Consider the following 11,178-nt stretch of genomic DNA (forward strand, 5'->3'; position numbering starts at 1 on the left):
ATTTAAGAGGTCATAACTTGAACTTTCAGTCTTAAAATGACTTTGTTTTTTAGATATTGTCCATATTCTTGATCTGAAGTTACTGGGAAATTAATAGCGGAAAAGAGCTGGAAATGGACTTTTAAATCTGTTTTCTTTTAGAATGTGTAGAAAGATACTATGGAATGTTAGTAAACATGCCCCTATGTCAGACTAGTGATTCCCCAGTGTACTGACAACAGTTCTGAAAGAAAGACCACAGTGGTTCTTTAGCAAAGAAGAGTCTGGCAAACTATTACAGAATCACACAGGATACTAAATGTGTCTTTTAACAACTATATTAATGGTCTTTTCCCACCCCTTAACCAAAGTACATCTACAGTGGTGCTTGAAAGTTTGTGAACCCTTTAAAATTTTCTATATTTTTATATGAATGTGACCTAAAACATCATCTAATTTTTAACCAGTCCTAAAACGTTATTATATTTGCTCATGTATTTATTGGAAAAAAAATGATACAATAACATATCTGTGTGTGGTAAAAGTCAGTGGATCTTTAGGATTATCATATAATTTGAAGGTGAAATCAGTCTGGTATATCAGTCAATGGGATGACAATCTAGTGTGAGTGAAAGACCCTGTTTTATTTAAAGAATGGAGCTCCAGCAAAGCCATTTGTGGATGTGTATTATGGAACAAAGAGGTGTCCAAGGACCTCTGAAAAAGAGTTGTTGATACTCAGAAAGCTGGAAAAGGTTCCACGACTATCTCTAAAGAGTTTGGACTCCACCAATCAACAGTCAGACTTGTACAAATGTCAGATTGTGTACAAATGTAAGAAATTCAAGACATTTTTTACCCTACCCAGAAGTGGTCAACCATCAAAGATACCTTTGACTGCAAGGAATCTGATAGTTCAAGAGGTTATAAAGGAACCCAGGGTAACTTCTGAACAATGGCAGTCCAGTCTTACAGTGACGAATGTTGAGGTTGAGTCCACCATCGGGAAAACCCTGAACAGCAATGGTGTGTATGGTAGGGTAGCAAGGAGAAAGCCACTGCTCTCCAGTGCAAAAAATATTGCTGGCCGACTACAGTTTGCTAAAGATCATGTGGACAACCCAGAAAGATACTTGAAGAATGTTTTTGTGGACTGATGAAGCCAAACTAGAACCTTTTGGCTTAAATAAAAAGCATTACATTTGGAGAAAGAAAAACACTGCATTCCAGCGTAAGAACCTTATTCCATCTGTGAAACATGGTAGTAGGAGTATTCTGGTTCGGGCCTGTTTTACTGCATCTGGCCCTGGACGGCTTGCCATCATTGACAGAACAATGAATTCTAAACAATACCAGAGAATTGTAAAGGAAATTGTCAAGACATCTGTCTGGATCTCAATAAACAATGGGCCATGCATCAAGACATTGATCCTAAACACACAAGTCGATCTACCAAAGAATGGTTAAAGAAGAATAAATTGAATGTTTTGGAATGGCCAAGTCAAAGCCTTGACCTTAATCCAATTAAAATGTTGTGGAAAGACCTGAGGAAACCCACATGATTTGTACAGGAATGGGCTAAAATTTCTCTGAGTTGATGTGCGGGACTGATACACTTTGCCACGAGCAGATGTTATTGAATCTTTGTATCAATAAACACATGACCAAATCTAATCATTTGTGTTTCATTTGATTAACTAGGTGTTCTTCATCTACTTTTAGGACTTGTTTACAATCAGATGATTTAGGTCACATTCGTATAAAATATAGAAAATTTTAAAGGGTTCACCAACTTTCAAGCACCACTGTAGATATAAGGGGTAGGGAAAGACCATTAATATAGTTGATAAAAGATAGATAGGATAAAGTCTTTGGTGCCTCTCCTCTTCTTGGTAGTTTGACGGCTCCCCTTAACATTGTATTTTCTTTTGCCTTTCTATATATTTTTTTATTAGGTTTTTTGTGTGTTTTGTTTTACTGTTCTCTTGTAGATTTGTGCTTGGGTTCTAGTTTTAGAACTTTGTAATGCTAGAGCTGATCGTAGCTGTTTATGCTTTTCATTTTCTACCAAGCTGTTCTAAAGATTTGTTCCATAATTTGTTTCCTATATAGAAAAAAAAGTAACCTATCGCCTTTTGGCCCATAGATTTGTTGCTGTTGCCAAGTGAAGTTCCCTCTCCTCTTCCTGTTCTCCCGATCATTTAATTGCCTCTTCTGTAAAAGGTGAGAAAGGCTTGTCAGATGGGACTGTGGAGAAAATCATTGATGGTTAATGTATAAGGTTTAGTTCAGGATGACTGTTCTACTGTAATATGTCACATACGTAAGGCAATGCCAGACCAGTAATTGCGATCCACAGTCTCCCAATGCCGTTAGATTAACTTCATAAACTTAAATTCAGACTTGCACTTTAAATAAAAGTCCTAGCAGTTCATTATCCTAAAATGTACTGTTCACCGACACATAAATTTATAAAGTATTAGTATAATATACCATTCTGGGTCTGAGGACTATATAGTATTGATAGTACTGTTTATCATCACCACAAAATAAATTTTTAGCACACAATTGACACATTTCAAGGCAATCGGCTTTAGAAAATCGGAGAAATTGCTCTTTGTAGGGTAAGGTCTAAAACAAAAACTGTGGTACCGTGTTAGCCAGTAGCAAAAATAACAAATAAACAAATACACAAGTATTGTAGAAGTGATACCTATATTGGCTGACAATAAAAATACATTGCAAGCTTTCGGAGCACCAAGGCCCCTTTGTCAGGCAAAATACAAATGAAAGCTAGAAAGGCACAGCATATATACTGTTAAATCCGTGAAAGGTATTCATGGGCAATACATTAGGAAGTAACAGATAGATAGAGATCAATTGTATAGATAATACAATGAATTAGGGTGGGTTGTGAATAGTCAATAGGAGTCTTGATTCAGTCAGGTCACATAGTGTGACATGAAACCTGACCCTAAATTAAGGCCCTGTCTTAATGTGTTAAATAACTCTATACATTTGAATTCATAAATCTTCCTTTCCCGTTCAGTTTTAAAGTTCCCTTTTAGAATTAAGACCTTCATGTCCTGAAGACTGTGATTTTGAAATGTTGCCCCACTGGTGTATCACATGATTTGGTGTTGATTTTATGTCTGCGACGGTTTAACCTTGTGCGCAATTTTTGTCCTGTTTCACCAATGTATATGCCTCCTGTAGAGAACCTAGTACATGTAATCATGTATACCACATTGGATCAAGCACACGAATAGTGGTCCAGAATGGTGTAGACTTTTATTTGTTTTCGGTATAGCAACTTGATCTTTGCAAAGGATGTAATTGCAGGTTTCACATCTGTTGCTGTTGCAGGGAAATGTACCTGCTTTAGTTGTTATAAGAAGAGCACTTCTGACAATCATTTTCCTCATATTAGGTGGTTGTCTCTAAGACAAGAGAGGTAGTTCCGGGAATTTGTAGCCAGGCTCTGAGATACAACCAGATTTGGTCAAACCTTGATGACAGAAATAAACATCTGCATTCCTTACGGAAAACTTTTGTTAATCAGGGACACCATCCGCAGGTTATTGGTGATCAAATCCACAGAGCAACTCAAATACCCAGAGACACACTCTTGGATTACAAAGAAAAGACAGAAAACAACAGGGTACCTATTGTAGTTACCTACAACCCACAACTGAACATTATTAGAAAAATAGCCAGAGACCTGCAACCCATGCTCCATACAGATACCTGCAACACATGCTCCATACAGATACCCGACTAAAACAAATATTCCCGGAACTACCTCTCTTGTCTTAGAGACAACCACCTAATATGAGGAAAATGATTGTCAGAAGTGCTCTTTCTAAAACAACTAAAGCAGGTACATTTCCCTGCAACAGCAACAGATGTGAAACCTGCAAATACATCCTGTGCAAAGATCAAGTTGCTATACCGAATACACAAAAAGTCTACACCATTCTGGACCACTATTCGTGTGCTTGATCCAATGTGGTATACATGATTACATGTACTAGGTGCTCTACAGGAGGCATATACATTGGTGAAACAGGACAAAAATCGCGCACAAGAATGAACCATCGCAGACATAAAATCAACACCAAATCATGTGATACACCAGTGGGGCAACACTTCTGCAGTCAAAATCAGTCTTCAGGACATGCAGGTCTTAAAGGAGAAGGAAAGCTCCAAGACAGTTTATTGCCAACAGATTAGCCACAATAGTGCAAGCTAGAACGCTATATTTATTCTGCAGAATGCTTTACCATACCTGAGTAAACAGCTCTAGACACTGTCTCTGTTTGTTAAGGATAGAAGCTGCCATATTAGCTTGGTGTGACATCACTTCCTGCCTGAGTCTCTCCCTGACCACTTACAGCTCTGAGCTCAGATTACAGCAGGGGTGGAAGGAGGGAGGGAGAGAGCAGCAAACTGAGCATGCTCAAGCCCTGCCCTGGAGATATATTCAGGTTTATCAGGAAGTCTGATACAGAAGTCCATGTGTACACAATAGAAGGAAAGAAATGCTGTGTTTATTTTGACAGAGGAATCAGAGCAGCATTACATTGAGGGTTTTCTGGTGTATTTATATAGACCTTTCTGAAAAAGCTTACTTAATTTTAGCCTTTCCTTCTCCTTTAATTATAAAAGGGAACTTTAAAACTGAACAGGGAAAGGAAGATTTATGAATTCAAATGTATAGAGTTATTTAACACATTAAGACAGGGCCTTAATTTAGGGTCAGGTTTCATGTCACACTATGTGACCTGACTGAATCCAGACTCCTATTGACTATTCACAACCCACCCTAATTCATTGTATTATCTATACAATTGATCTCTATCTATCTGTAACTTCCTAATCTATTACCCATGAATACCTTTCACTGATTTAACAGTATAAATGCTGTGCCTTTCTAGCTTTCATTTGTATTTTGCCAGACGAAGGGGCCTTGGTGATCCGAAAGCTTGCAATGTATTTTTATTCTTAGCCAATATAGGTATCGCTTCTACAATACTTTTGTATTTGTTTGTTTTTTTATTTGTTATGTAGGGTAAGGTCTACAACTCTGTCCCAGCTGAGACATACTCTGTATCTTAGTGTTACTCTCCAGCTGAAAGATTCACTGAGCTGCATCTGTCCTGAAAGGCTCTGTAAGATTGCTCATGGGTAGCCTATTCACATTTAGTGTTTACCATTCACCTGTATAAAAGCAAATTTTTCTTGATTATGGGTTACTGCATCTGGGCAAACATAGTGCCTTTTATTACATGCAGGAATAGTCTCACAATAAACCAGCTGGTGATGACTGCATAGGGATTTGCTGTTATGGAAAACTATACCCCCGAACAATGTAGGTCTCTATAAAAATACTGCATATTGCATAAAACGGCTCATATGTAAAACCCTGCTTCGTGTAAATAAACCATTTTCATAATAATATACTATTTTTAGTAGTATGTGCCTTTTTGGTAATCATAAATAGAAAATTGCCATTCTAAAAAATAAAGGCTGTCCCTGGGATCCTAGGATTCACGGTGCACACAAACATACAATACACGTTAGGTCACATGAGCCAATTAATGGACGTAGTTCTGTCTTTTTCTTCCACACTTCTTCCTGTTACAGTTGTAGTATTTCTGGTCGGGTGATCAGAGACCATCACATAATGGTGGTTAAAGGCAAGAGATGTAAAAGGACAATATTTACTTAAATATAAATTCCATTTTGGTAAGATTCTTTAATATGCCACTTAAATTGATATAAACTCCGTTGCTTAAGTATTCATTTGGGGGGTATAGTTTTCCTTTAAACAGTTGGGACATAATGGGTGTATAAAATACAGCTTTGTACATCCAGATTTGCTGTGAATATGTTTTTGGCTTTTCTACAAATTTGCCTAAGTGGGATCTCGTACAAAGCACAAGCCATGTGCAAGTGCAAAGTGTGTAACACAGCACAGTAGTGCATATTAGCACAGTTAATGACAATCCTACATATCTGGACACTTCATAACAAAAACCAGTTCATTTGTGACTTTCTTTTGGAGTCTCATCTCTTCTCATTGTCTTTACAGGTCTGTCTGTGCTGCTTGCAATGTGAAGGTAAGAGTCCTTACCTTTTTTATTTTTTGTTTTCAACCAGTGTCCAAATGACAACATATTAATGAGAACAAAAATACATTAATCAGAAAACCTGCATTGCCTCAACAAAAAAACTGTGGTTCTCTGTATAATTTTTTATACATAAATGCCGTAATCTGAAATAAAATCTGCCTCAAATTCTGTGGAAACCTTTGAGTTTCTAGAGTCACTGATTAATAAAGACAACCCTGTTTTTTTCTTAGCAGAATTGGTCGACTTTTATTAGAATATTGTTATTTAGAGTGACTTTTTTTATCCTTGAGACGGCCGCTGTTTTAGTCCACCTACATGTATCTGAGATGCATTACATTAAATACACCTTTTAAAGGAACAGTAACCCCCAAAAGTGTATGAAAGTTATTAATGTATAATGTACCGCTGTTCTGCACTGGTTAAAGTTATGTATTTGCTTCAGAAACAACCAAATTTGTACCTGGGCAGTAAAAAAATCAGTTTTTGCTTTCTTGCTTCCCCCTGCTGCTAGTTGAAAAGAAGCTGATTGGTTGCTGAGGTCAATGACACTCTGGGCTCTGCCACTGCTTTTTTTTTTTTTTTTTTTTTTTTTTTACAAGAGTGTTGTATAAATACTTTAAGTTAATGGTGGTGCATTTAAAAGTGCAAAGTATATTGGCAATGCTTGGTCTGAAGCTCAGTGGTGTAATTAGATGTTACTGGGCCCCACAGCAAATTATTTTTAGGGCCCCCAACATATCCGGAAGTTGTCAGTTTTTACCAATATATGTTGAAATTGTTCATTAATTAGGGCCATATAGGGCCCCCTATTCCTCCTGTGCCCCCCAAGTTACGCCACTGCTTTAGCTCTTTAAAAGTTTAAAGCTGAGGTATGAAGGGGAAATAATCTTGTCTATCGCTGTCAACTTACAGCTACAGTTATTGTGTTGGTCTTCATTTACCTGCCATGTGATTGGTCAGATTCTGTAATTCCTGTTTACAATTTAAAAGAAAATAATAAATTTAAAAATTGTAAGAAAACAAAATTAGTCCAGTTCACTCCTGCCGATCCTGATTCAGTTTCTCACCTGTGGTTTTGTTATATATGTGTAAGAAACATGTGTGGCAACGGAGAAAACAAACAACAGAGAAATACAAAGTATATAGTGTAGTATTTCCAAACTTCAAATTGTACACCAAGTGCTGAAATGGGGAAATAGTGCTATAACTGATTACTTCTCCTTTAGATTCAGATTGAACCATCCAAAAGGATATCAAGTGTGCTTCCCCTTTAAACAGCCTTTAAATCCTCTTTATCATGCACATGTGATTTTTACAAGTACCTTTACCAAGACTTCTAAGAGAGTAGTGTTTAACTTGCATATAACGTTATCTGTGTTGCTTTATTCTCCTCCTCTGACACTCCGTGGGTGTCCCAATATAAAATATATAGTGTAATCCGTTTTATTAGAAATTAAAAGATATAAAAATATCCAATCAGCTTCCTCGGAGGCATGGGGTGTTTAGCGTGTAGTGTCCTTAAAAGCGGATAGTGGTTGGTTTCCATGGTTACCCTTCCGGTGTCTATCCTGATGCGTTCCATTCTGCGTTCCAGCCCTCTGTTGGAAGGATCTTCTATGTTCCGTTGCTATTCCTGTGTGTCTGGGCAACCGAGTGTCCTGCTTATTTGATTTCTAAGTCCATCAAACCTGAATACTCCCTTATTTTGCAGAAACAGGAGTTTGGGAGGAATGTATTTTACATAGCATACATCCCTCCCAAACTTGTTTCTGTTCTGTTGTTTGTTTTCTCCGTTGCCAGAGGCACTGATCTATTTCTTATGATTTAAAAGGCCAGTGCTGAGATTAGAGCTGAACTGTATGAATTGAAATGTAACCTTATTTTGTAAAATAATTTCATGTACTGGTACATCTTTGTTCTTACCTCTCATTATTTAATTGTTGTTCATAATAATCAGATGAAGCTTCCTGCCAAGAAATTGGACCATATTCCAGTGTACACTGTAGGGTTTGATATTCCTACCAGATCAACCAGCTCAAGTGTGCATACCTCCCGATGGACTGACAATTCCCAGTAAGCTTTAATATGTGCTTATATAACCGTACTGATTTATACAAGCGGCATGATAGCATGATACACAGAGTAATAAAACCTCACAAAACGAAATGGATAACAACCTCTAAAGGTCAGTTTAGTGCAGTATTATGACAGATAAATTACAGGCACAGGTTACAAGTGTAGTAAAAATGTGAGATTCTGCAAAAAATACACAGGCAGGTTTAGGGCAATGGAGGCCATACAGGTAATTGTTAGGCCCAACTGCTCAGATACAAAGGGTTGGCTGATTCTTCCCAGTCAGGCTGCACAGTGCAATTGCTAGAGGTCAGTTTGAGCGACCATAGACTTCAACACCCCACCAAATTTTTGTTTTTAAACAGTGAAAGCATTTTCTATTGATCTGTAATGATTGTGCACAGGTTGGGTCATGGCCTCCGCTTTTACTTATTGGTAATCTTATAACATTTTGTACAAAGAATCTTGCAAAAGAAAAAGAAAGATCCCTCTTTCCATTTATGTAATAAAAGAGGCACCTACTGTTTTTGGGAGATTCTTTGTACAAAATGTATGATATTGCGTTAAGTTATTAAACCTCCAAAAACTGTTATAACATCTGGCAGTGGAAACCTAGAAATGCAGTATTATTCTGCACATAGAATCCTTCTATATCAGGCACTAAGTTTACCTATTAAAACTGAGCAGACCATAGCCCAGGAACAAAGGTTTACATCCCGTTTCATTTGTTTAACTGCTATCGCAGGTATTTGAGAATTCCAAGGGACAGTCTCTCTTAGCTCTTGTTCATACCTCTATATTTCTTCTCATAGGGATACCTGTAGCTTTTACGTAGAACTAATAGAATCTTTAAAATAATAGAAGTATGTTTCCATCGTGTAAATTCTAAACAACATATTCCTGTTCTTGATCCTACAGTGGTCCTATCTGGAGAAACGTACAGCGTCAATTTCCACATATCTATGCCCAGGGCTTTGTTCTGAAGGACGTGTGCACTGACTGCGCTGCTTTCATTAGAGATGTGGTGTCCTCCAGCAGAAAAAGTGTGGACATTTTAAACATTGGGGCCAGATCAACACAAGCTGAAGCACACAAGAGGACTGCCAAGAGAATGTGACACCACTGTTTCATCACTACTGTCACAAGGGAAAATAAACTCTGGTGTCAGTGGCTTGCAAGACATACATTTGTATGAATGAATTCTAAGCTACTGAATGGAATGTCTGCACATTTGTAATGAAGGATGCATGCTGAAGCACTGGTGACTGTAGATGTCAAATTGACCTAACCAAACATCCACAGAAAGAAATCAGTTGGAACCTATCTGGACCTTTATTATGTAACCATTTTGGAGGCAGTTTAATGCTGGTTAAGTTATAAGGGTGTAATGAGCCAAAGGATTTATAGAATATCCAGATCTGGGAAAGGCTGTTAAAAGTAGGGTTTAAAGTATTTCTCAATCTGATATTGAATCAACGGGGATCTTGGCTGGATCACTGGATACCCCTTACCTTGTTTTCAGGCTTAACATATCCGTTACCTAAAATCTCAGAGCTGGCTCTGTGGATTCACTGCACATAAGTTGAACTCATGTGGGACTCTTGGTAGAACACTAGTGTAGAAGCTGCAGTATAGTGTAATAAACCATTATTGCATACACAATTTCAAGGGCCTGGAATATGTGTGTTTACAGCTGCAACGTCCATAAGTTGCCCTTTAAGCTTATGTCCCAGTGCCATCTTTTTCTCCTTAGGGCAACAATTTGGCCACAAAACATATTGCTTGTGATGGTGATAATGATACAAATCGCATTTGAGCCGAACAAAAATATTTTATAGATGCCATAAACACAGGCACATTTTGTTATCTATGAGAAGCACTTAGTTAGAAAAAAGAAAAGGAGATCAAATGCCACATGGTCCATTATCCATAGAGTCCAGTAGCCTCTAGTGGTAACAGAATCTAAGGTGGACCACTAGCCCCAGATTTGTGGGAGATTGGTGGAAACATAATTCATTTCTTCTTTGCAAACACAGTATTACTCTATACATATTTGATCTAGAACTTTTGGAAAGGCTGGATTATGTGCTGTGGCTAACCAAACCAAAGGCTCTCCTAGCATGGCACAACCCAATATCCTGTTAGAGCTTAATTCCAGTATGGACACACCCATTTAACCTTAAATGCTGCATGTGGGAAATACACTTCTATGCTTAGTTTTCTCCCATAATGCTTTCTTTTTGTAAGTCATATCTATGCTACTTACTCAATGACCTCAGTGCAGAACTGTGCAGCACAGAGGTACCAAGTGAGATGTGTCTTTTTTTCTTTCTCTTTCTTTCTTTCTCTTTCTTTCTTTCTTTCTTTCTTTCTTTCTTTCTTTCTTTCTTTCTCTCTCTTTCTTTCTTTCTTTCTTTTTCTTTCTTTCTCTTTCTTTCTCTTTCTTTTTCTTTCTTTTTCTTTCTTTCTTTCTCTTTCTTTTTCTTTCTTTCTTTCTCTTTTTCTTTCTTTTTCTTTCTTTCTTTCTTTCCCTTTTCTCTGGGGCTGGAGGTGCCACAAAGGATCTCTTGCAGTGCAAAATCTCACAGGCCTCTCCAGCCCTACAATGGTACAAATCATATTTTTGTAACAAAATTTTACAAAATTTTTAAAAAATGTAAACCTTATGCTGTATATATAAATTGCATCACTACCTGAAATATCAGTGTTGTACTTTTTTTTTTCTATGTATGTGGTATATTTATCTATAGGTTTGTGTGTACAGTTGTAAGGTATGAAGGCTAATATGAAGTGTGTGTGGAATTGCTTTCATAGTTAAAGCCGCAGCAGTCAGAAAATGACCAATTGCTTCTCCTGATGTGAATTAAAGCAAGCTTGGTATTGAGCTCAAATGGCACAAATGTTTCAGTAGAAAAAGATAATAGTAATATATTCATATTAAGTGATATGATGAGCAATCAGAGCCCAAAATCTAGAAAAGCAGGCACCATCT

General features: G+C 37.4%; 1 protein-coding gene across 2 annotated transcripts in view; it reads left to right on the plus strand.

The window, feature by feature from the left end:
- Positions 1-10,872, plus strand: part of spire2.S (spire-type actin nucleation factor 2 S homeolog) — a 35,246-nt gene extending 24,374 nt beyond the window's left edge. For both annotated transcript variants that reach the window (XM_018260515.2, XM_018260514.2), the window contains exons 12-15: positions 2,126-2,202; positions 6,074-6,101; positions 8,071-8,186; positions 9,105-10,872. In XM_018260515.2, coding sequence (XP_018116004.1) covers positions 2,126-2,202; positions 6,074-6,101; positions 8,071-8,186; positions 9,105-9,303 — 420 coding nt within the window. In that variant the 3' untranslated portion in view covers positions 9,304-10,872. The remainder of the gene's footprint in view (positions 1-2,125; positions 2,203-6,073; positions 6,102-8,070; positions 8,187-9,104) is intronic.
- The last annotated feature ends 306 nt before the right edge of the window (positions 10,873-11,178 follow it).

This window comes from Xenopus laevis, chromosome 4S (assembly GCF_017654675.1).
Source record: "Xenopus laevis strain J_2021 chromosome 4S, Xenopus_laevis_v10.1, whole genome shotgun sequence".
Classification (NCBI taxonomy): Eukaryota; Metazoa; Chordata; class Amphibia; order Anura; family Pipidae; genus Xenopus; species Xenopus laevis.